We start from the raw sequence: 25,249 nt of genomic DNA, 5'->3' as shown, positions 1-25,249 counted from the left end.
AACATAATAAGTGTGAATGAAAGTTATACCCCTGATTTATGTCCGTTTTTTCCGTTAAGTTTATTTACATTATACTATAAATGTTATACATTAAAATATTTTGGAAAAACATACCCCTACCGTTATAACTACCGTTATCAGTTTCACTATTGTTACCATGCACATGCATCCACCATATATTTTCTTATTTTCTTCATTAATAATAATAATAATAATATATACACATTAAATATTTGAGTTATATGTTAATTATTACATAAATATAAATATCAAATTTATAAAAATGATTGACATTATTATTATTTAGAATAATTTAAATATCTAAAATCTAAATAATTTAAAATTTTAATATAATGTATTAATATTTGGTACCTATTTTTTTTTTGATTATCGCGCATAAAAAAAATACTAGTTAAATTAATAAAGATATACAAAAAATTTACACGTATTTAAAAAACAAAAAGAGAAAAAGATTGGACAATAGTGGAATTATCATACCAGAAAATCTTGGGCATATGTGTGCATGCACGAAGGTAAGTGACATGACAACCGCTACTTCCCCTCTGGGGCTCTCCCTCTCTTCTCTCTCTCTCTCTTTCTCTCTCTCTTTCTCTCTCATTCATTTTCAAACCTCAATTTTGTTTCTATCATGTACCCTGAAAAACACAATTAATTTTTTCAGCAGAAGGTCGTGTTTGTTTGTTTGTTTTTGCTGTGCTTAGGAGCCATGGGAAAGAGCACCGTTCCTTCTGCTTCTCAAAGGTAATTTTATTTTTTCACAAATTTAGTAATACTTTCAGACAGGAAATTATAGACAAAAATGGTGGCAGATTAGTACCATTTTTGCCAAGATGAGAACGAACTTGCATTTATTGTTCATATGCTAATTATTTATTTATTTTTATTTTTTATTTTTAGATTATGCATGCTCTAGCTATCTTATATACATGTATCAATGTGTGCATATTACTCATGAATGTCACATTATTATTATTGTTGTTATGTAGAAATGGAATCCATAATCCTGTTATTGAATATTGATGATATGGGTTGAATATACTCCAATTTGGGCTGATATGTATGCGTGCCATTTGAAATTAATTACTAGTAGAGTATAATTTCGCTAGGTTTTGGCATTTTGGATTTTGTTTTTTTTTTTTTTTTGAATGCTTTGGATTTTGTTTTTAACTACATTAATTTAGAAAAGGAGAAAGTTGAGAAAATTAATAATCTTGTTAGTTACGTTGTTATTATCAATATAGGTTTGGACTCAAATTCGTGTTTATCTGCATAACATTGGAACATGCAATAATTGTTAAGCAATGAATTTCTTTCAGATAGATGTTATTAACTTTTGAGAAATCTTGAATCATTTTTTCCTAATCACCTATTGTTTTTTAGGAACTGTAATTACCATTATATTTTTCTTCTCCACTGCTGTATATCTTTTAGGAAAGGTCAGGGATATATAGGAGCGGAATTGAATAGCTTTTAGAAAATTGGCTTACTAAAACAGTTTTTTTAATTAGTTCACAATTATTTGTACACTGCTTGTTCTTTTTCATTCTCCTGTCTCTTTCCTGAATCAGTTTAGACACTTGGATTTATCTAATCCTAAAACTAACATTATTGTGGTCCAACCGGTGAGTTATTTTGACCCGTTACATTCACCGCAGTGAGGATGATGTTGAAGAAAATGAAGAAATGGGGATTGCTGAAATTGCACCAAAAGTATTATTTTGTTCTTCCATCTCTCTCACCGCTGAAGGTAAATTCTAAGCAACCATTCATAGATCTATCTATCTTTAATTTCTGTTAGGATCAAGCGCTTACCACTTACGCCAAAAGCTATAGCTAGTATCAGCAAAGACGCAACTTTATTTCCTTATACCGCCACACATTTTCGAGACACTGGGTGCTGGACTTGGTCCTTTACTGACCTCCGATCCGCCCATCAATCCCCAGCCACCACCGGGACACTTTCCATATGCAATTCATTCTAAGTAACTATGCATGCATTCTATTTTTCCATTATATTTGTGGTGTCAGAGATGGAATGCTTAAGCAATGCGGGGACTGGTCCTAATGAAGATCCAACTAAAGTTGGCGGAAAAGTTTTGATGAGAGAGGCTTTTGACGTAAAGAAAGGTTCTGAAGCAACATCCTCAAAGGTTGATCCTTTTCATATCGCACCTAATCCAGCGGATGAAAAAAATCATTCCCAGTGGCATGGATTTATTAGGAAAATTAAGAAAGGGCAGGGAATGAGCCTGCATACATTCCACCCTAGCATACCTTCTCTACCCACCATGAAGAAGGCTCCAAAGAAAAGAATTAGGAAGAGTTTGCCCAGCCTGCCTCCTCAAATAGATGGAGATCTAGTATCAAATTGCTTCGAGACTAATTGGACAAGTTTCAGCCTTGCTGAGCTACAGAAAATGACTGACAACTTTAGCTCCGGTACGGTACAAAATCTTTAATTTCCACCACTTGTCAGAGTTTCTTTTCTTCTTAAATTATTTTGATTTATCTTAACTGTACTACTTAGTACACAAAAAATCTATATACATACGTGGTGCTGAAATATTATATTAATTTGTTTTAGAGAATGTGATTGGGGAGGGAGGTTATTCTGAAGTGTACAAGGGAAATTTGGAAGATGGGCGGCTAGTGGCAGTTAAGAGACTGATAAGGGGAAGTCCAGAGGAGATAACGGCAGACTACTTATCTGAGCTTGGAATTTTGGTACACGTCAACCATCCCAACATTGCTGGTGTTATCGGCTATGGAGTTGAAGGGGGAATGCACCTTGTCCTACCGTTGTCTCCTAATGGGAGCTTAGCAACTTTGCTTAATGGTCTGTCTATAATCTAATCATCCATCTTAGCTTATCACTTTCCTAAATTGAAACCAATATGATTTCCGCAACTTTAATTTGCAGACCAGAGTGAAAAACTACTTTGGCAGTCAAGGTACAATATTGCTTTAGGTACTGCATCAGGCCTGTCATATCTTCATGAGGCATGTCAGAGAAGAATTATCCACAGGGATATCAAGGCTGCTAATATTTTGTTGTCACAAGAATTTGAGGCTCAGGTATCTCTAAAAGTTATAATGCACATGGGCCAAAAAATCAATGAATTGGACTAGTCTAACCCATCACCTTATAAACTCATATATTCTCTCTTATATTTTCAATGTGAGAATGATAAACTTTTGAGTTGGGTGCAGATATCTGACTTTGGGCTAGCAAAATGGCTCCCAGAGCAATGGAGTCACCTCACTGTATCTCAGTTTGAAGGCACATTTGGGTTGGTGGAAACAAAGCCCCTCAACACTTTTTATCTTTATCTATTTATTTAACCCTCTCGATCATAAACGTACTCCTCTTAAATTTGATCGTCATGTCAGATACCTCCCTCCCGAGCTCTTCATGCATGGAATAGTTGATGAAAAAACTGATGTCTATGCTTATGGGGTGCTGTTGTTAGAGATAATTACGGGCCGCCAAGCTTTGGACCAATCACATAATAGTGTAGTTATGTGGGTATGTTTTTTCTCCTATTCAACTTACATTGCTACACCAAATTGGGATTCAGATTAAAATCTAATTAAGAACACCCCACCCCGTCCGTCCCTGCAGGCTAAACCTTTTCTGCTCCAGAGAAATATCGCTGAGCTGGCTGATCCAGCTCTTCATGGAGTGTATGACTTAGAACAGATGACTTGCATGGCTTTGGCTGCTTCTTTGTGTATACAACAGTCTGCTGCAGACCGACCTACGATGAGCAAGGCATGTATTCGATCTAAAACCTCAGTTATATATTGATGAAAGATAGGCCATTTAGTATCATGAAAACAAACAACGTAACGTAACGTAACCATTTTCTTATCATATATATAAAGTACAAATTAAATGCATCTGATAAATTAAAGATTGTTTAATGTGGTTATTATTATGATTATGATTAGGATTAAATAATTCAGTTTCAGTATGTTTGGTATATATAGATTATAGATTACAGAATACCTGATTATGCAATGCATTTCAGTTTATTAAGTTAACTTGGATTTTACTATAAATTTGAGTCCATATATAATCAAAATCCACTGTCATAAAAATGGGCAGTTATGGTGTTGATCTTGATCTGAGTCAGTGATGCAGGTTGTGAAAATGCTAACAGGCGAAGAGGACGTGTTGCAGATCACTGCACAATTTCATAAGCGAATGGATGAATTCAACGAACTACTTGACACGCAATCAAGTTCATCCGATGGATCTTAGACTGTAAGTGACACAAACGAAGTAGAAAAGAATGTTTGGAATTGACTCCTTTCTGTGGCAGCAACTGAGGATGTTTTACTGAGAAAACTCTTGGATTTCGAAACGTACGTTTTTCAGTTCTGGACTTCATTTAAGCATTATAGAACTCTCTGAAATTCACAGTATGAAGGTTCAAACATGTAGATGGATAAGAGATCAGAATTGATTACAGTGGCGTTGAGCTGCTTAATTGCATTCATTTTTGAGGTTTACTTTTATTGATAGAAGAGATGAAATGCTAAACTCCCTTTGTATAGTGTTATAGGTAGTTTAGTTTCAGGCTTTCTGTGAACACTCTTTCAAGGTTTTCAATGATTAATTTTCCAACATTTCATTTTTACTGTTATTATTTGTTGAGATTAATCAAGAACAAAAAAAACAAATAATAATGGCAAAAATTAAAGAAAACAAGATTTAGGTGGTTCAACAGTGTGCCTATGTGCACGAGAGTGAAACTATTCTTTTATTAATTGTGATAATGATCTCACACCTAGAAATACAATTAATGTATTTATAGGTATCTACCCTTGTACTATAGGCCCAACACAATCTCTTCTACTCCTATTCCTTATATGAGATAAATTTTTATTTATTTTATATGAGACAAACTCAACAAATCTCCACCTAAGCTAATATTTTCTTTAGAAGAAAAGACATCTCACATATACCCATGGGTCGGGACAACCATGCTCATCTAACATATGGAAACACCCGACAAATCTAAACAATGTTTGAACTTGTCATTGATAACTGCCTTTGTCAACATGTCTACTGCATTCTCACTTGTATGAATTTTCTGCAACAAAATCTCACTAGAAGCAACCAATTCTCTAACCTTATGAAACCTTACATCAATATGTTTGGTCCTGGTACGATGTACTTGATTTTTAGCCAAAAATGGCACTCTGACTGTCACAGTGTAATTAAACTCCACCTTGCTCAATACCCAATCCCTTAATCAAATCTGAAAGTCACAAAGTCTCTTTAGCTGCCTCAGTCACAACCATGTATTTTGCTTCAATTGTAGACAAAGCTACAACATACTGAACTGATGATTTCCAACAAATAGGACCACCCCAAGAGTAAAGACATACCCCGTTGTAGAACGTTTGTTATCTATGTCATAAGCATAATCAGAATCCACATATCCCATGACTACAAGCTCACTCTGTAGACTCTCAAATACAGTACCATGCCCTATAGTGCCCCTTAAGTACCGAAGAATCCACTTAACTGCCTCACAATGTTGCTTCCTAGGTTTAGACATGTACTTACTAACTTGGCTAACAACAAGAACCAAATCAAGCCGAATACAAACCGTTGCACATATTAAGTAGCCAACTACACTAGCATAAGGAACCATTACTGTATTTTCAATCTCACTAACTGTTTGGGGACACTTATTAGAAGAGAGTTTAAAATGATTAGCCAAAGGGGTTGTTGGGCATCGACCGGAAGGCATATCCAAACGAATTTCGATTTTATTTTGGACCCTCAATCAATATAATTTTATTTTTAAACCCGTCGGATATTCAGGATACTTAACCAGTTGGTCGCCTTCTCCGGCCGAAGACAACCAACTGGATGCCTTCCGCCAAGGAAGGCGACCTTTTCTAGGAGCTTTCTCTGGGAGAAGGCGACCAGTAAAGGTCGCCTTCTCTAGCTTATCCTGGAAAAGGCTTCAGGTCACCTTCTCCGGCGAAGGCAACCATTTAGTCGATGGTGATGTTTTTCGATAAGATTTCTTCGATCAACGTCAAAAAATGTAGTCAACAGTTTAATTTTATCAGTAACCTGTGAGTTACCGGTAAATTTGACTTATTTGATCAAAAATAACACATTTGAGGATTTAATTGTATTTTTTTAAAGTTTAGGTGCCTAATTAACATTTGGTGTAAAATTTTGGGGCCTATTTGACCCTTTTCCAAAAATAAATTAAATTACAAAATTTGTTAGTTAAATAATTTACTGAAATTAAATTTAATTATTTACTTTCATTTAGTCAACTTACAACTACTAAAAGTCTAAAAGCATACAAATTTACACTTCAGTTTAACAAAATAGTAAATATAATATATGCAAACTGGAACAAAATGCTTAAATTAAAGAACATTCTTGTCCTTTTAGAAATAAGAATGATCATAAGATCATTACAAATTTACAATTCTTAAATCCAGTATTTCAACTATCCAATTCCAAGCATCCATAATCCATTCCTGATATTCTTCTAAAAGAAATTCAACAGGTTAAAAAGTTAAATAAACTGTAAACTTGTCAAAAGGATTATAACAGTCCAATTGTTAAATAGATTAACTCATTAAAGGGACAAAGGATGCTCAAAATGTTTATTTTTTCATATCAAGTTAAGTTAAGATTAGGGGCAAATTGCTCATGAGTTATGACATCAAGAGTTCAAGTGCACAGTACATAAGCAACATACGAAACCCAATTTCAGATTTCAAACAACATGGTGAAAGCATCATCATTACAAACTTAAATTCTTAAGTTAGTAAATACTTAAGAATTTAATAAACACACAATTACAACAACAAACATAAAGATAAAGAGAGATAAGGTAAGTGATATATCAGTTACCATCAAAAGATAAAGGGGCCAAACAAAAACTGATTACAGTTTTACACCGTACGTTTGGTTCACAAACTGAATTTGGAGAGAATATGAATGTTATTCCACAGGGAATGGAATAAGTAAGGAATAGAATATGAATTGCATTTTATTCTTTGATTCGCTGAAGGAACATATGTTAGTAATTGTATTCCAGTGTTTGGTTGGTTAAAGAAATAGAAATGGAATAAGTTTTAAAGACATAAATACTCTTTTACAAAATAATAATAATAATAATAATAATAGTAATAATAATAATAATAATAAATATGATTATGATATACTGAATGTTATATATATATATATATATATATATATATATATATATATATATATATATATATATATATATATATATATAGGGATGCACTCAGGTGCGAATAAGTGCCCAGGAGGGAATATGCGAAAGAATCCGTGCGCGACACGTGTCCAGATCTAATAGATTAAAAAAAACACGGTGACATTTTCGTAAATAATTAAACATCAAAGTGCAAGTAAAATCATTTACAAGTGCACCTACTTTCACCTATAAGCAATGTTGCAAAAATCCCGCCTAGCCACCGATTAATTGGCGCCTAGGTGCTAGGCGCTGGCCGGCCGCCTAGGTACCACCATAATCGGTGGTCTAGGCGCCTGGCCAGCTAGGCGACCGACTAGGCCGCCTAAGTGCCGCCTAGGCTGCCTAGGCCTCCTAGGCGCCGACTGGGTCTCCTAGGCACCGACTAGGCGGCCTAGGCACCAACTAGGTCGCCTAGTCGGCCAATTAACTCTTTTTTAAATGAGTTATTTCACTCAAAACAACATCGTTTGAGCGAAATAACCCTAAATTGTTCAAATTCTATGTTTTTTAGGTTAATATTTAATATTTTAGTATTAACTATTAAAGTATTAAATAGTTTATAATTATCAAGTCTTAAAAATTTTAATAATTTTAAAGAAATTTTTTGAAAATAAAAAATACACTGGCGCCTAGGCGCCGATTAATCCTCGCCTAGGCGCTAGGCGATCCCCGAGCGCCCGATGGGCGCTTAGCGGTTTTTTCAACCATGCCTATAAGTGCATGTAATTTTGCCTTGCTAACATTCACTTCCCGCAAACATTCATGCACATGGGTGCACCCTACTTATAACTATCAGTGCAACTACTTATAACTATAGGTGCACCTACTTTCACCTATAAGTGCATGTAATTTTGCTTTGTTAACATTCACTTCACGCAAACATTCATGCACCTATGTGCACCTACTTATAACTATTGGTGCAACTACTTATAACTATAGGTGCACTTAGTATTGATCCTCAGTGTAAATTTTACTTGCACCTATTATACATTTTACATGCACTTGTAATACATTTTACTTGTACTTCGATGTTCAATTATTTACAAAAATACCACCGTATTTTTTTTTTAATTCATTAGATCTGGACACGCGTCGCGTGCAGATTCGTTCGCATATTCCCTCTTGGGCGCTTCATTCGCACATGAGTGCAATTATATATATATATATATATATATATATATATATATATATATATATATATATATATATATATATATATATGCTTCTGTGTGAAAGAGAGAATAACAACAACAACAACAACAATAATTATTATTATTATTATTATTACTCAATATTATAATAAAAATACATATTTTTATTTATATTTGTTTCCCCACTTATCTGACATTGGTGAGAGAAGTGAGGAATAGAGCCTTGAGGCTCTTATAAAACGAGCACTCCATAATTTCAATTGCAATGCTAATTCGTTGGGCAAGCGGAGGCATTTATATCCTGCACCAGGGCGCGCATTGCATTGTGCGCCCTGATGCAAAACGACGTCGTTTCAGATTTTTTTTTTTGAAATTTTGCTACCCGGTGTTGGCGGTTAATTTTCTTTAAAAAAAAATATCAGGTTCAAAAATGTACATAATTTTATACTATAATACACATAATTGTATACATGAATGTACATAATTGTATAACAAAACACACATACTATTTTTTTAAAAGATAATACATATAATCTAACATAATACATAATATACATAAACTTTTAACATAATAAACATCAACTCTTAACATAATACACATAAATTTCCTGTTTCGGATGTACATAATTGTATAAAAAAGATGTACATGATTGTATAAAAAATGTACATAATTGTATAAACAAATACACATAATTGTATAAATAAATACACATAATTTATAAACAAATACACATAATCGCGTCAACTCCCTACATAACTTACCAAAACGACGTTGTTTTGGGAGGCGCGGGGTGCACAGTGTTATGCGCGCCGTGATGCAGGGTATAACGATTGGTAAGCAGATGGGCAGGCTACTTAATTTTGAAGCCAAGGCTCCATAATTAAAGATCCTTATATAGTTAATTTTTTTTATATATAAATATAAATGTCAAGGGTGTTTTAGGGAAAGACTTTTTTTCCCCGAAATCCTATTTGCAAATGCTGCAAAATGTGTGTGTGTGTGTGTGTGTGTGTGTGTATAATTTATTTAAATATATATTTATTGATAGATAAAAATTATAATTAATTAAATATATACATTTATATTTATTAAATATAAATATTAAATAATGTGTAAAGGGTATTTTTGGTATCTGTGATATAAAAGTTATTTCCAAGAGTATGGGAATAGCTAATACCAAGGACTCCTTAGGAATAACTATTCCTCTTGTAAAGGTAATAGCTCATTTCTAGGAATGTTATTCCCATGACAAAATAATCAAACTAAACAATGGAATAGGTCCATTCCAAAGAATGTTATTCCATTCCTGACCTATTCCATAAATCAAACATGCCATTATTGTCTTACTGATACCTCATACATGCAGCATCATTGAGTTATTAGCTCAAATCCTCAATGCCAACAACATCTAAAAAGTTTCCCCAAGCCATTGAGCCACTGCACTTTCAAGCTAGGGAGTCAGTCAGGCAGGGACAATCATACACTCATACATTTATTAGATCAAATACTTAAAATAAGTAAATAAATGAAATATTGAATAAATGAATAAGAAAATAGAAGAAAATAGAAATAAGTATACAAGTATAGTAGGCAAAAAAGGACCAACTCTACCCGTAGGTCTAGTGCACAACTCTGCACAAAAAAAAAAAAAAAAAAAAAAAAAAAAACATTTAAAAGCTAGATATTTATATTGAGTTAATACCCAAAATCGTCCTCGACTATAGTGGTTTTTCTCAATTTCGTCCTAAACGACTTTGGTGACCTAATATCGTCCCAGACTTTTGTGTTTCGCTCAATTTAGTCCTCCATTTGTTATTCCGTCAAATTGGTGTTAAATAAAGGGACAATTCAGTAATGTCAATATTGATCTCTCTTTACTTTCAACTTGTGAAGTGCGAAATTCTTCTTTCTTGTACGAATTACACCCAGAATTACTCCCGGACCTGCAAATCAAATTTTATATTCGCAGTTTTTGAAGTAATTCTGAGAGTAATTCGTAAAAAAAAAAGGGATTTTGCAGTTCACTTGTCTATAAGTAAAGAGATGCCAATATTAAAATGACTGAATTGTCTATTTATTTAACACCAAATGGGCAGAATAACAAATGAGGGACTAAATTGAGCAAAAACACAAAAGTCTGGGACTAAATTGAGCGAAACACAAAAGTCTGGGACGATATTAGGTCACCAAAGTCGTTTAGGACGAAATTGAGAAAAACCACTATAGTCGGAGACGATTTTGGGTATTAACTCTATTTATATTAAAAGGTAAAACAATTAATGTTTAATAAGGTTATACAGTTTACTTTTTTCAAATCTTTCGACATCATTTATATTTTCGAGATAGGTTGATTGGCTAACCTCATTTATATTTTCTTCAATTGAGATAGGTTGATTGGCCAACCTCATCCAATCTTGTGTACACACAAGTGTTTCAACAATTTTATGAGTCAGAGAATTCCCAAAAGCATCTAGTACCCTCTCACTTGTGATGAATGTTGATTCTTGTGTAACTGTAGAGATGGGAACAACAAGTATATCCCTTGCCATTTTAGACAGCACAGGGAACCGTCTAGCATTAAACATCCACCACTTTAAGAGGTCAAATTCACCATTTTCCTCTACAATTACCGCAGTCAAATAAATATCCAACTCAGTATTTTTCTTGTCCAATTCTCCACTCTCCAATCTTTGTTTCTTTAACTGAGATGTTAACAAAGATCGAGGTCTCTTAACTGAAGCTGAATCAAACACTGAAATAGAGGGAACAGGCTGTTCAACTGGATCAGACTAGACAAGAAAACTAGTCGCATAATTAGCATACAACTCTTTAAGGTTGATCATAATCTTCTCTAAAAGTGATTTAACAGTTACATCAACATATAATTGATTAATCTTATATGACATGTATTCTATTTTGTCCCTGGTGTCCAAGATATTTGCATAAAAGATTAGAAAATTCATCTGATCATGATCACCCTAGTATTTATCAAACTTTGTTATGGAAAACCAAAGGCTTGGAGATCCACTTCAAATAAGACAAGGTCCAAGCTTAAGTGTAACACCCCCGAATTTCAACAACTTTTAAAACCAATTAAAGCTTAGAAAAGAGATGCAGTCTAAACATTAACATAAGAAAAGCGGAAGCTAACTACACTAATCCGGGAGATGTTATGCCACGCCTACACAACAATAGGTGCACAGGCAAACACTAACCACAAAACAGTCTAACAAATCAACTACTGCTCACAGGCCTCAACAACTATTAAAGGAAGAGATCTAATCTATCTACAGGCCACAAACGCGCTCTCCAAAGCTACTCAACCTGTAAAAGATAAGGGATAACACCCGGTCAGCGAATAATGCTGGTAACCCATCAACACGCGTTAAGTATCATAATATATACATAGATATAATCAAAAGCGTTTGAAACTGGGAATACAGTATATATCATTTTAAAGCGAGAGAGGAAACATCAATGGACTCATCAATCACTCACAACAAAGGTCAAAGACCAACATACTCAACAAGACAATAGAACTACAAGCAACAAGCTCAACAACAAGGTACAACATGCGACACACAACGAAGGATTCACAATAGACATGCTCTTAAGCAATGGAAGGCAAGATTCACACCATAACGAGTTCCAAGTCAACATAAGACACTATCAGACCAAGTCATATACCGTGGAGTCAGCACCATGGCTCGATTCATAGTGGATCAGGGTAGAGGGCTCCAAATCATCAATCATGTATCGCGTAGTCATCGCAACGACCCGGTTCACATGCATAGTGTCATCGCAATGACAAAGACCGCAGCCCAATGAAAACAGAGCTAGCAACTTTAAGTGTATACACCCCTTATTGAGATTCCAAGCTCAACGGGTTAGCTACCATCTCTGGCAACCGGGATAAGTTTCCCATGTTGCCCACAAGTCACAATTAACCAAACGGCAATCCAGAGCTTAACTATCGGTCCGTTCACACATAAGTCCCCACATTGTCCACTTTACCAGCTCAATCATCTCATCACGTCAATCCATCATCTCATCAAGAGTCAAAACACACGGAATCTAGAGATACAACAACACCTAGATTCCACACAAAGTGTGTACAACAACGGATACCACATCTGTACCTTGGAGATTAAGGTCTCATACCCTTAATCGTGCAATCAATGTACAGCCAATACCCATGTTTTCATCACAGGAATCAATCAATGGATCAGAACAAAGATATGAAACCATACTCAACAAGGAAGGATTACAATCCGACACCAACGATGGTCAACACAAGTTGCCAACCTCAATAGGAAAGAACAAACCACACACACTTGCATTACAACATCAAATTAGCATGCATACCAAACGGGTAAACCAAAATAGTTCCAATGAACCACAAAGACTCAACATCAATCCAACGAATCACAAGGTTGGATCATAAGCACGATTCAAGACACCAAATCCTAACATGGATTCCTAACTCATCGTTCTAGACATACGAAACATCAAGAAGACTCACAAAAGCTCAATAATTCAACAACGGGAAGTCAAAACATCAAATACCAAGAAGAAGGGATCACGGGGAACAAATCCCCGCAATCCCAAACATGTTCCCCGTGGGTGGAACCACGGGTAGGGCTCTACCCGCGGGTACGCCCTGCACCCAAAATTTCAGCATTCGCGAAAAATCACTTTTTAGTCCATGTTCAAGTCCAAATGACCCCAAATCTTCCACACAACAAAGATACGACTTGAACCTATGAATTACTCATAAAATAGCATTCAAGAACCCTAAATACAAGCTCTAAAAATGCATAATCACAAGATCATGCATCAATCACTCAAACACATCAAGAATGTCACATAGAAGCCAATAATCATTATTATCAAGTGAAAATAGGTTTTGTGTAGCATGGGTTACCTCTTGTAGACCAAGAACACCTTCTTCAACCTTAAAGCAAGACCAAAGCTCCTCTAGATCAACCTAGCACTTCACCCACCACTAGATCTTCTACAAACTCCCAAAACCCACAAGGTAGAAGAAAGATTTAGAGAAAAGATGGGGGAATCTTGTAAGGAAAAGGTAGGGAAGGATAGATCTTACCATTCCTAGCCTTGTAGTTTTGGAAAGTTGAATCTTGGTGGAAGACTATGCAAAGCTTGGAAGTTCCCTTTTTGGCTTGGAGAGCAAGCTAGGGTTTTTTTAGAGAGAGGTTGGAGAGTTTTTAGAACTTTGGCTAGCATGGAATGAAGACAAGAGGTCTTGCTAGGGCAACATGACCACCTCTCATTACTGAAAAGACCAAGTTACCCTTACTAAGGTTTGGATGAATAAGGGATTGAGGTACAACACACAAGGCACAAGGTACACCAAGAAGACTAGTCAATTTCTAGTCCTTCGACTATGAAATTTCAGGATTTTAGGAAGAAATTACCAAGGAAGGCTAGGATTAATTTCTTAATTAATCCCGATTAGCATTTAGATTTACGGGGTGTCACATCCTCTCCCCCTAACAAGAAGCTTCGTCCCCGAAGCTTGGGCACGACGGGTTACCAAAAGGAATAGCAATGAACAAAGGTGTGGCAAGAGAAAGCAATGAACAAAGGTGTGACAAGAGAAAGCAATGAACAAAGGTATCTACCAAATAACTAAAGTTAAAGAAATCAAGGTTTAAATTTACGGTGATAAGACTGATAGGCTTAGAAATAGGCTGAGGGTTCACAAAGGTAAGTCAAGAAAGAAAGATAAGGCGATAGATAGAAGATTTACCGGAAGGGAAGGCTAATTTTACCTTATACTCAACTCTTTACCCATCACTAGCCACCAGACTTGTAACACCCCGAAATTTTAAAACTTTTGAAGCTCATATAATAAAGGCGAAATCTCATTAATTCCCCAAAACACAATACAAGGAGTACGGGGTGCTATGCCACACCTGAGCTGGAGAACTCAGGTGCACAGGCTAACTAACTACTATCCTCAATAATATATAATCATGGCATGCAGGCCGAAAGGGAAAATAACTACTTCTACGCTTCAAGGTTCTAGCGCGCTCCAGTGTCTACTCTTCTGTGCCTGAAAGCCAAATATATCTGTTCAGCGAGAGATGCTGGTAACCCACTCCAACGCGTTGAAATACAATACATATAGATATATACATAGTTATACGAAAAACCATTTCGAAGCTTGAAGATATATCTTAAGAAACTCTAGCTTTCAAAACAGGGAATAGACTCAACAGATAGAGCTTAGCACAGACAACGGTCATAATCAAGCATATACAATTCATAAGCATAGGGAAACAGGCAAGGCAGATAAAGATAAGCACAGTTAATATCCATAACCCGACATATATGATTCCCGGCATAAATCCCAAGGTCACCTCCCGAGACACTCATAACAACAACTCATCCATATCTCATCACATAGCACACTTTGTTGGCGCCACAGGACCAACCGCATGCCCATACATGAGGGTCAGCGCATATAGCTCTGACACGGCTCCGCAGCACCCTGCCCCGTATCGCAACACGGAGGGGTCGATCGCAACCGACCGATGAACCGCAGCTCATCATAGTTTGATCGCAACCAAACAGTGGACCGCGGCCCAAGAGTATGTCATCTGACCGCAGCCAGGAAATATGAACCGCAGCTCATGTAGAAACGTTTGATCGCAACCAAACGGTGGACCGCAGCCCGAGAGTGTAAATCTGACCGCAGCCAGCTTCTGAACCGCAGCTCAGGAATAACCAATCCTATCGCAACCGGATTGGGGTATCATGCACACATAACACATAGCAAGCACATGCAACCCACATTAACACATTGGGAAGGGGGAGAAAACGTATAACAAAACCTATGCGTGATCCTTCACATACTAAGAATAGTCCTAAGGGGTACATACTTCTTTCACCTAGGTCAACGGGATACCAATTCAACTAGCATGCAATATATATGACTCATACAACCTACGAACGGTACCCGAAATATCAAACTAGACATAGGCACAATAGACGGAGTCCGTTGGGACACCACGGGGGTTGGGGGAACATCAAACGGGGAAGCCAAAATCCCAAGTGGGGTATTTTCCAGCGGGTAGCCGGTGGGTGAGGGGTCACCCGCCGGCGACGATGATTCCGGGCAGCTGGTGCCCGGCGGGCAGCTGCCGGCCCGGCGACGCCAACAATGGCCGCGGGTAGGTGGCGGGTCCCCTACCCCCACCTACCCCCCACTGACTCTTTTATCACAATAACGTCCCGGGAACCTTTGTGGAACCCGAAACCATGCTCAGACACTTTTAAACGCAATTGACAACAACACGTAGACAGTTAACGGATTAAAATGCAATAATATCCGGCACATAACCTATCATGCTTTTCTAAACGTAATCAACACCCGAGCATTCGAATTCCCACCCAATATACCAAGAATAATACCATACGAATTCCACGATACAACCTAGGGTTCTAATTATTTTTAGATCAACAAGAACACAATTCATCTTCTAATATCAAGATTCGGTAGGAATATCACATAAACATCAAGAACATCATATAATAATCAAGAACCTCTTAATTCCATCAAGATCATCAAGATCACCCATGGAATCATAACACCAATTACCAAGATCAACATAATGAAGCACACAAGAATATGGGGTAAATCCTAAGAGGGGGATCATAGCTATGAAAATAGGTTTTGTTGAGACATGGGTTACCTTTTAGCCTTAATTAATTCCTTGGCTATGAAGGGTCTTTCTTGAAGCTTTCTTCTTTCTTGATTTCTCCTAGGGGAATTCTTGGAACTTCTTGTGTGGTGAGGGATTATTGTGGTGGGGGGTTCTAGGTGCCTCTTAAGTCCCCTATTTATATATCTAGGAGTTCTAATTAGGAACTAATATTATAGGCTTGCTAATTCTATTCCTTCTAGGGCTAGGGGTTGGGTTTTAGGGGTGAGGGCCCACGGACCATGGTGGGCCTTTTTCCCTAATTAATTATTGTAATTTAATTCTTTCTTTGGATAATTGGTTAAATGATTAATTGGTTTTAGGGGTCGTAACACGAGGTGTTACAAGACTACCCAGACCCAGACGTCTTAGCTAAGGAACAAGCTACAACGAAAACTAACACCAAGAGAACACTAAAGCTAGATTACCCGGGAATGAAGAACAAGGATCGTGTCTTCAACAGATCACCGCTGATTTCTCCAACCAAAGGATGCAAGGTTCTCACACTGCACAACTAGATCTCGGCATCCGCTTGAACTTTATTCGCCATTTCCAAACAAAGGCTACTACTGCCATCTCCCAAACACCAGCAGGATGTCCTTCTCCCTAGCTCTTGGGCTAACTTGATGCAGGCTGCCAACTTATCACTTGCATTAACACACCTCCCACAACTCTCTACAAAGTAGCGCTTGAAAACTTCAAAACTTTCGATCTGGATGAAGGGTCCAAAGCAGGAACGGTAGCAAGGAGAAAGATAACTTAGGGAAAAGAAAGCTCGCAAGAACAGTACGGTTCAAAGGGAAAGACCAGAGTGAAAGGTGTAGGTTCAGAAACTCGAGGACGATGTTATAGGAATACGATCAAAGTCATCAAAGTTGCAACTTAGGAAATAAGGTTGCCACCTTGCACAGAATCGTTAGAAGCGGGGAATACAAGAACGAGGTTTAAAAAGGATAGATAAGGATTTCCTAACGGAAGAGTTCTAGGTTTAGGTCCAAGGATAACATTGATTAGAAATGGAATCAAGATTTTCAAAGTCACAACTTAGGAAAATGAGGTTGTTACCTTGTACAGAGTCAATTCAAGAAGGGAGCAAGAATGAGTTTCGAAAAGATAGGAAGGATTTTCTAATAAAAAGGCTTTTGGTTCGTCAAGGTAAAGAGAGGAAAACAACTTAAAGAGGGTTAAGGATTTCCGACTTCGGGGGAAAACGTCTGTTCGGCGCTTGATCACTACACTTTTGTCGAACTGAAAGTTCTTTTCTTCGATTCTGACGCGACTTAACTCTCAGACCTTGCTAGATTTCCTTCAAAAGCTGAAGTCACCGTCGCCTTACACAAGATGGTTAGGAAAGAAAACAAGAACAAGGTTCGGAAGAAAAAGGATTACTTGGAAAAAGGATGATTGGGTTCGTCTAGGAGGAGGAAAAAGATTAAAGAGGGTCAAGGGTTCTTTGAATTCAAACGGTTTCTTCTGCTTCACAAGCTAAGAACACCCGTACCTTACCAAACTTCTCCAGAACTCTTGAAAACCCAAGAAGCTTCGAGTCAAAACCAAGGTCAAAACTGACTCTTAAACTAGCTAACACGCAAGGAAGGGCACAAAGGCAAAGGGAGGTGCAACAAAAGGGTATAAGAACTTAATTCATCGGTCTCAGCTTGCATCTGACTTACGTATGTGGATCTTGCCTCGCCGAGGTCTCGACTTCGCACACGGATCCTGGTTGCTTCTTCCACTGAGTCCATTGTTGATTCCCCTTTGAAGTTTACTTCCCGACTGAGGTCTCACACTACCAGCTAGTTTCGGGCTTGCTGAAGTCTTCCTCTTAAGCACGCACTCAAAGGACCGGTGACCTTTCTTACCACAAGCAAAGCACTCTATCGGCTTCCTGTGACAGTCCATGCCGGGGTGGCCACTTCCACACTTCTTGCAAACGGAGCGCTTTCCCTTAACCTTGTTGTTCCGGATTGTTTGAGGAGTCTTATCAATCTTAAAGTCGTTCCTTTGAAGGCTTCAAGATGGTTCGGCACCGGTAACTGACAAACTCATAACCACAGGCGCAACACTTGTTTCAAAACTCCTCTTACGGCTCTCCCGGATTCCTTTCTGAACTTGCTGCACCCGATAGAGGTCGGCTGCACAAAGGTAGGCCTCATTGAGAGTCTTAGGCTTCGACACCGTCAAGGCTTTCCTAGCCTTGAAGTTGAGTCCGGCTACAAACTTCTCAACTTTACTCTCCTCGGTAGGTACTAAAACTGAGGCGAAACGGGCTAACTCCAAAAACTTCTTGTGGTACTCCATTACCGACATGGGTACTTGCTTAAGGTGGAGAAACTCCTCGTACTTTTCCGCCTTAACGTGAGCAGGATAGAACCGCTCACGTAGCTTATCCTTCAAGCTTTCCCAACTAAACCCCGGATCTTGTCTACAAGTTGGCCTTTCAAGCATCCACCACAAGTCCGCTTCTTGCCTAAGGTAGAACGTAGCTAACTCCACATGGCGATCCTCCGGGCAGTCCACAACTTCAAAGATCTTGTCAAACATCCGGATCCACTCTTCCAACACCGCGGGATCATCTTCACCGGCGAAGATCAGGGGACGAAGACTTGATACTTGGCATACTATGTCCCGATTCCCATCCTAAGGAGGGTGGCTGTTGTTGAGGAGGGCTTTTCTCAGCGTCTGGGTGATCTGCATCAGCTGATGCAGGCTTTGAACTAGCTAATCGTTGGTGGCCGCTTCTGAAGACCTTGCACGACGTCTCGATGGTGCCATTCTTGACTTCTACAGAAACAACACGAAGACGGGAGGAAACTTAGAAGCCCGCACTCTTACCCGGTGCCTTAACTTAAAAGAACCCACGATAGAAAGAAGAACAAAGCACAGGAAACACAACAGAAAAGATAAGAGAACTCACAACCCCACCGCGCGTCCTAAGGTTCCTAAGACCTAGGTACATAAACACTTAGGATTCGAGCTTACACTAGTACAAAATTGAACATAGAAGATTGACCATAGGCCACCATTGTTGGAAAAATGGTTGCCTAATCTTAACCCAAAAATTCGCCGTGGCAATTTTGTAAATAAGTGATCAATAATCCGCCACCATTGTTAGCTGTAATGGTTGCCCATTATATTTTTTATTTATTTTTAAAAAAATTGATTTATAATAGGCAACCATTTCTAATAGAAATGGTTGCCTTAAAATAGAACTTGTTTATAATAGACAACCATTCCTAATACAAATGGTTGCCTAATATTAACCCTAGATCTACCACCCGCCTAGACCAGATCAAAATCGTCTCACCGCTTCAACACCCAACGTCTAAAATCTCCATCCCTCTGCTTCGATCCACCGTCTGCTTCGATCATCTCACCGCACACCACCAACCCCATCGCACACCACCACCATCTATTCTGTCGTCGCACACCGCCACAGCCGCCGACGCCACAGCCGACGCCCCACCACAGCTTCGTCGTTTCGGACCAGCGTGCCGTCGATCTGCAGCCGCCAACGCCGTCTCCACCGCCTACCCTTCCGATCTTCTTCGTCGTTCCCTCCTCCAGCTCCCCTGCGACGCTGCCCCTATCAGCCACCGCCACCGCCTCCGCCCTAGCCACCGCTGTCCATAGCTACGCGGCTCAGCCTTTAATCTCAGAGGTTTCTGCTGTGCAATGAGATTGGGCTTAGACTTTTTAAGAGGTATTAGGTTCAATTTCTCTTTCCCGCATATGTACTGCAAGATAATACTATGTAATAAATTTCTTGATATATATATGATAACAGGTCAGTAAAGACCCTAGATGGGGAAGATGCTATGAGAGTTTCAGTGAAGACACTAAAGTCATTAGAAAATTGAGCTGTCTTGTGACGGGTTTGCAAGGCCAACCACCAGAAAGACATCCTTATGTTGGTGGAAGGTAGTAAAAGTAATATATCTTTTACACTATTTATACACCTCTTATCTAAACTTCCTAAACTGACAATCTTAGTTAGCTTGGTCCTAGTTCTTTTATAGAGTCCCAGATGCTGGTAGTTATATATAGCTTTATTTTGGATCTATTCAGTATCACAGTATTCACTCCTGATTTTTTCTTATTAATGCCACATGTTTTTATCCATTAAGAAATGTTTACTATAGTTTACTTATTTGATTATCCAGAAACAATGTTGCTGCATGTGCCAAGCATTTTGTAGGTGATGGAGGGACTTTGAAAGGCATAAATAACGGAAATACTACAACATCGTATGATGATTTGATCAATGTTCATATAGCACCATATCTAGATTGCTTGGCACAAGGAGTTTATACTGTTATGGCTTCCTACTCCAGTTGGAATGGAAAGAAAATGCATACAAACTACCATTTTCTAACAGAGATTTTGAAGAATAAGTTTGGATTCAAGGTGAGCAAATGATTTCTTGTCACACCAAAAACAATAATTAATACAATATATTAATACATTAGAATAGGAAGCCCTTGGTCTTTCATTTCTGCTGTGCTTTTTGGATGAGATAGTAAGAAAAGGGATATGCTATTTTGCCACAATGTTGGTTCAGCCCAAAAGATATTAGTAGGGGTGTTAACGAACAGATCTTTCGGCAAACTACTCGTGTTCGTGTTTGGTAAGCGTTCGTTTATGTTCGTTTGTTAAGGTAAACGAACATTAACAAACAAAATTTAGAGCTCGGTTAATAAACGAACAGAGCTTGAACAGTTGTAAGCTCGTTTGTTAAGAGACCGTGAACAAGCTCGTTTGTGTTCGTTTACTAATGTTCGTGAACAAGCTCATTTATGTTCGTTTAATAATGTTCGTGAACAAATTCGTTTGTGTTCGTTTAATAATGTCTGCGAACATGTTCACAAACATATATTATATTAGTTTTGTAGTTGTGTTGTTTGTTTGATTATTGTTCGTGAACGTATATTATTTATTCTTCACGAACGAATTGTGATCATGAACATGTGCAGGTGTTTGTTTATTAAGTATTCATGAATGTAAATGAATATGTTCGTGAACGTGCTTGTTAATGAACATGTTTGTGAACGTGTTTGTTAACGTTAACGAACACGTTTGCGAACGTGTTCATGAACGTTAACAAACACGTTCGCGAACATGTTCATTAACGTTAACGAACACATTCGTGAACATGTTCGCGAACGTTAATGAACACTAACGAACGCTTAACAAACGAACACGAACAAGATTTTCAAAAACCTTAACAAACGAACACGAACACGAACACTCCAAATTTCTTAACAAACGAACACGAACAACCTCCCTTCGTTTATGTTCGGTTCGTTAACAGCCCTAGATATCAGGTCACATTTTTTTCCTAGCTTTCCTAGACATGCTCTTAATGGAACATTGGACTCAACTTGAAATTCCTTCAATTATCTACCTTTTGCAGACATGAAGGAGGACTTTTCGGTTTCTTGCAGTCTAGGATTGTTCAACTGAAGCATAGAATAGTAACTTTATTTTCCTTATCTCGTAAACCACTCTCCAGTCAAAACTTAACCCACAAACGTCTTCAACCTCGATACACTGAAATTCTTTCCGATTCAGCTTGCCCGGTAGCAGCTCGACCTTTTCAGGGAACTTGTAGTTCTTAATGGTAGAAGACCATGTTGCTGTATCCACAGTTTTGGCCTCGGGAACAAACTTCGCAGAACGCCTCCTGGATTTGAAACTAACCCTCAAAGATCTCAAGCTAGAACTCCTCATCAAAGTCTGAAAAGATTTCACACTAGAAGAAGCAGCCAAGTTTGACTAAGAACTCTGATCACTGCTATCGAAACTAGATTCAGAACCTCGAGGACTTGCCCGGAGGAAATGGCCCTTCCTCCTTTCAGAGCAGCTCGTCGCCTTCATCTGATTAAGTGAGGAATCCTCCGATGTCTCTACTGAACAAGGTGAGTGATTTGCAGTTGGCTTCATGATCCTTGATCTCCCTCTCCTGAATGATCTTGTGCTTCCAAAACTTTTAATCACCTTTCTGACTCCTTTCAAGTTCTTGCTTTTGCTGTCATGCTTCACCGATATTGAAGAATCAACAGACTTCACATCATCGCATTCAATCCCTCCCTTACACGACATAAAAACCAGAATTTTACGACAAGCAAATTGCCACAACACAAGATTTCTTCATCCTGCTATACAGCTCAAGAGGTAAAATGTTGTTTCATGTTACTTGCAACAACGATAACAGTGTTATAAGAGTGTAAGAATTGCTCCCCTGGCCTGCAATTTTATGTATTCATGGTTCGGTTTTACTAATGAGTGAGTGCATTAACTTTGGAAATTGTGATTTTTTTGGAGTCCTTATTTTTATTTAATACTTTTACAGTGATCTGGGAAATGCTGCTTTATCAGGTCAATTAGTTCCTCAACTTGGCTTGCTGAAGAATTTGCAGTACTTGTATGTCCAATGCTCTTAAATCTTTCTGCAACTTTGATCTTATCTTCCTGGTTTAATGAGGTTTTATGTTTTTCCCAGTGAATGTTATTTGCATCATATCTATACTTGGAACTAGTTACAAAATAAATAAAGAAAAATGTACACTTAAACACTATATATGAAACCATTTATATATATTATCATTGATCATGACATCTTGGAATTAAACAATCAGGTTAGACTCAATACATTGTCATCAACCTTATCACCAAAAAAAAAAAAAAAAGAGAGAGTCAAAAGCTCAAACTTACCTGAAAACTTTCCTTCTTTGCATCATAGCAGGCAGTGCCCTTCATGAAATGAGGAGATGCACTCGGCATTTGAACAAGGCTTGATTTCTCCGGGCTCGAGCCACCACTAGAACTGGATGGATCAATCCTTAGGCACCGGAATCTGGATTTTGCGGGCGGCCTGGACTTTGGATCTGCTGGAGCAAAGCAATCTGGGGAAGCTGATTACTGATCTTGGCTTCCTCTTGGGCTCTGCTGTCTCCCTTTTGTTTTTGCCAGCCAAGCTCTCAGAAAAGGTTGGTTCAACAACTGCCATTCCCACCATATACAGCACTAAATAAAATAGATTAGAACCAATTTCTCTGTAGTTTACTTTACTGTCTTTTAAACTTTCTTGGTAAATCTTGATTTTCTATAGTGATGGGGTGGGGGTGATTATATATGGGATGGTAATTATTCCACTTTTTGGAATTAATATAACATATGGGAAGATTCGACCGTCTCCGTTCAGGTGTTTCCAACATTATTCTAGATTATATTCTTTTAGTCTTGATTTTTTGTTGATTCTAGTTTCCTCCATGTTCTAATATTGTTTACATTGATAGATCCAACCATCTGTGGCTGCTCTACGTAATACAAGGGGTCTACCATGGCCGAAGGGCCATAAGAAGAATGTAGATGAAGATATTCTAGATTGGCTTCAATCTATGTTTGGTTTTCAGGTTTTAGTGCTTGTTGCTGGGATTATCTAGGCTTAATGGGAAATTCAAGCTACATATTTGCTGGGATTATCTAGGCTTTATGCCATCTAATGACTTAAAATTGAATCACTGTTATTAGTTGGATGATCGTGCACTTACAGAAGTCATGAAGAAGCTATTTAAAAACTACAAAAGATGGTGCGAGTACCTTAACCGCAAGAGTAGTCTCTGGTGAGTTTAGTTTTCATGTTTATACGTATTAGCAGGTTTGGCCTGATACTGCCTTTTGTAACATCCACACCCCCCACCCCCCAGGGGATCATAATTCAAGCACTGAGTTTTGAAAAGTCTGTGATGTAATACAGAGACCACCATCGCCATCATCATCCTCTCATAACAATCCTTCTTTTAAGCCCAGTTGTTCCAAGAAAAATCCCGACTATAATTCCCACACAGCTTTGCAGAAAGGAGCAACCTTCACTTCGAGATAATGCAGGGTCAGATTGTTAGCCGAAGGGTGAACATGACCGCTGCCCATGAAGACATTTCCACCGCCCCCACACATGTCTTTCCCGTGGTAATTTTGTTTTTGCCTCCTTGTTTAGTTCTTCATACATACTACTGTTAGTGATAGTTTTGGGATCTATATCATCCTGTGATTGATTTTTGAAACATGGGTTTTGCTCATTTTGTGTAAGTCAATTGAATATATTGTACTGTTGTGTAAATTTATATTTGCAGCTTCGTTTGCTTTCTCCCCTTTAGCCCAGGACCCAATCACCTAGAGGATTTAATTAACCCACAAACAGATTGTCTCATTGTCATTCTTAATGAGACATAGTTTAATGCTAAAATTTACATGCACATGAAAATTCTGAGCATTGTTTTGGGATTCCGTTACTTTTGCGGCAAAATATTCTATGTAGGTGCAAACATACAGGAAGGAAAAAAGTCAAATTTGACATCATTGTGTTAACATTTATCTTTCACAAAATATCTCAACTCAGACATTGATTAACTAGTTAACAAAATATCTCAACTCAGACATTGATTAACTAGTTAGTTGGTTTTGGTAGAATACTGAAAAGTAAAGCTTGATTGGTAAATGCCACTTTTGGTTTCAAACTCATTCGATATTGTGTTGTTTGACAGATATCAAATTTTTTGATTGGGCTCTACTTCCTGAGCATTGTTAATAAATTTGGAATCGCCGCAAAAGCTTCAATGGACGTCGCCTCGCCGCACCTGGTCGCCGGACGTCGCATCGCCGGACGCTACGGTACGTAATATATATTTTTATTTTATATTTCGAATTTTTCTTATATATTTTTTGAAATTTATAATTTTATTTCGAATTTGTTGTTATATTTTGAATATTTTGAATTTTTTAAATTATTATTATATATATTTTGAAATTTTATATTTGTGAATGTTATTGTGTTTATATTTTGAATTTTATGTGTTATTGTGAATGTTATGAATTAATGTGTTTTTGATTTTCCTTCGTGAGGTTGCTTTAATTTACCGGTGTTTGCAATTGGCAAGGAGATTGAAATGTTAGTCTATAAGCTATTTTCAAAGTTCTTTCTTCATAGTGAAGCCTATACCAACTTAATTGTATTTTATCTTGTAAAAGATTCCGTCTTCTTATGTGGAGCTCTTATATGGCGAAATTCGATACTAG

The 25,249-nt window shown here is 37.8% G+C and overlaps 1 protein-coding gene across 1 annotated transcript; it reads left to right on the top strand.

Moving 5' to 3' along the window:
* Window positions 1-589: 589 nt before the first annotated feature.
* LOC109168260 (receptor-like cytosolic serine/threonine-protein kinase RBK2) lies at window positions 590-4,643 on the top strand. Its single transcript, XM_019317292.1, has 9 exons — window positions 590-762; window positions 1,677-1,768; window positions 2,050-2,460; window positions 2,606-2,857; window positions 2,942-3,096; window positions 3,232-3,311; window positions 3,412-3,547; window positions 3,644-3,793; window positions 4,166-4,643. Exons 1-9 carry the CDS (start codon window positions 728-730, stop codon window positions 4,283-4,285), a joined length of 1,431 nt encoding a protein of 476 aa, XP_019172837.1. The 5' UTR covers window positions 590-727; the 3' UTR covers window positions 4,286-4,643.
* The last annotated feature ends 20,606 nt before the right edge of the window (window positions 4,644-25,249 follow it).

The sequence above is a fragment of the Ipomoea nil genome, unplaced genomic scaffold (assembly GCF_001879475.1).
Source record: "Ipomoea nil cultivar Tokyo-kokei standard unplaced genomic scaffold, Asagao_1.1 scaffold3195, whole genome shotgun sequence".
NCBI lineage: Eukaryota > Viridiplantae > Streptophyta > Magnoliopsida > Solanales > Convolvulaceae > Ipomoea > Ipomoea nil.
This window is presented reverse-complemented; position numbering and strand designations above follow the sequence as displayed.

Bases quoted from the DNA above. Each gene is read 5' to 3' on its own strand.
- LOC109168260 (XM_019317292.1), top strand. From the start codon at position 728: ATGGGAAAGAGCACCGTTCCTTCTGCTTCTCAAAG. The intron at 2,461-2,605 runs GTACGGTACAAA...AATTTGTTTTAG, and splicing joins GACTGACAACTTTAGCTCCG to AGAATGTGATTGGGGAGGGA. The intron at 3,548-3,643 runs GTATGTTTTTTC...CCGTCCCTGCAG, and splicing joins ATAATAGTGTAGTTATGTGG to GCTAAACCTTTTCTGCTCCA.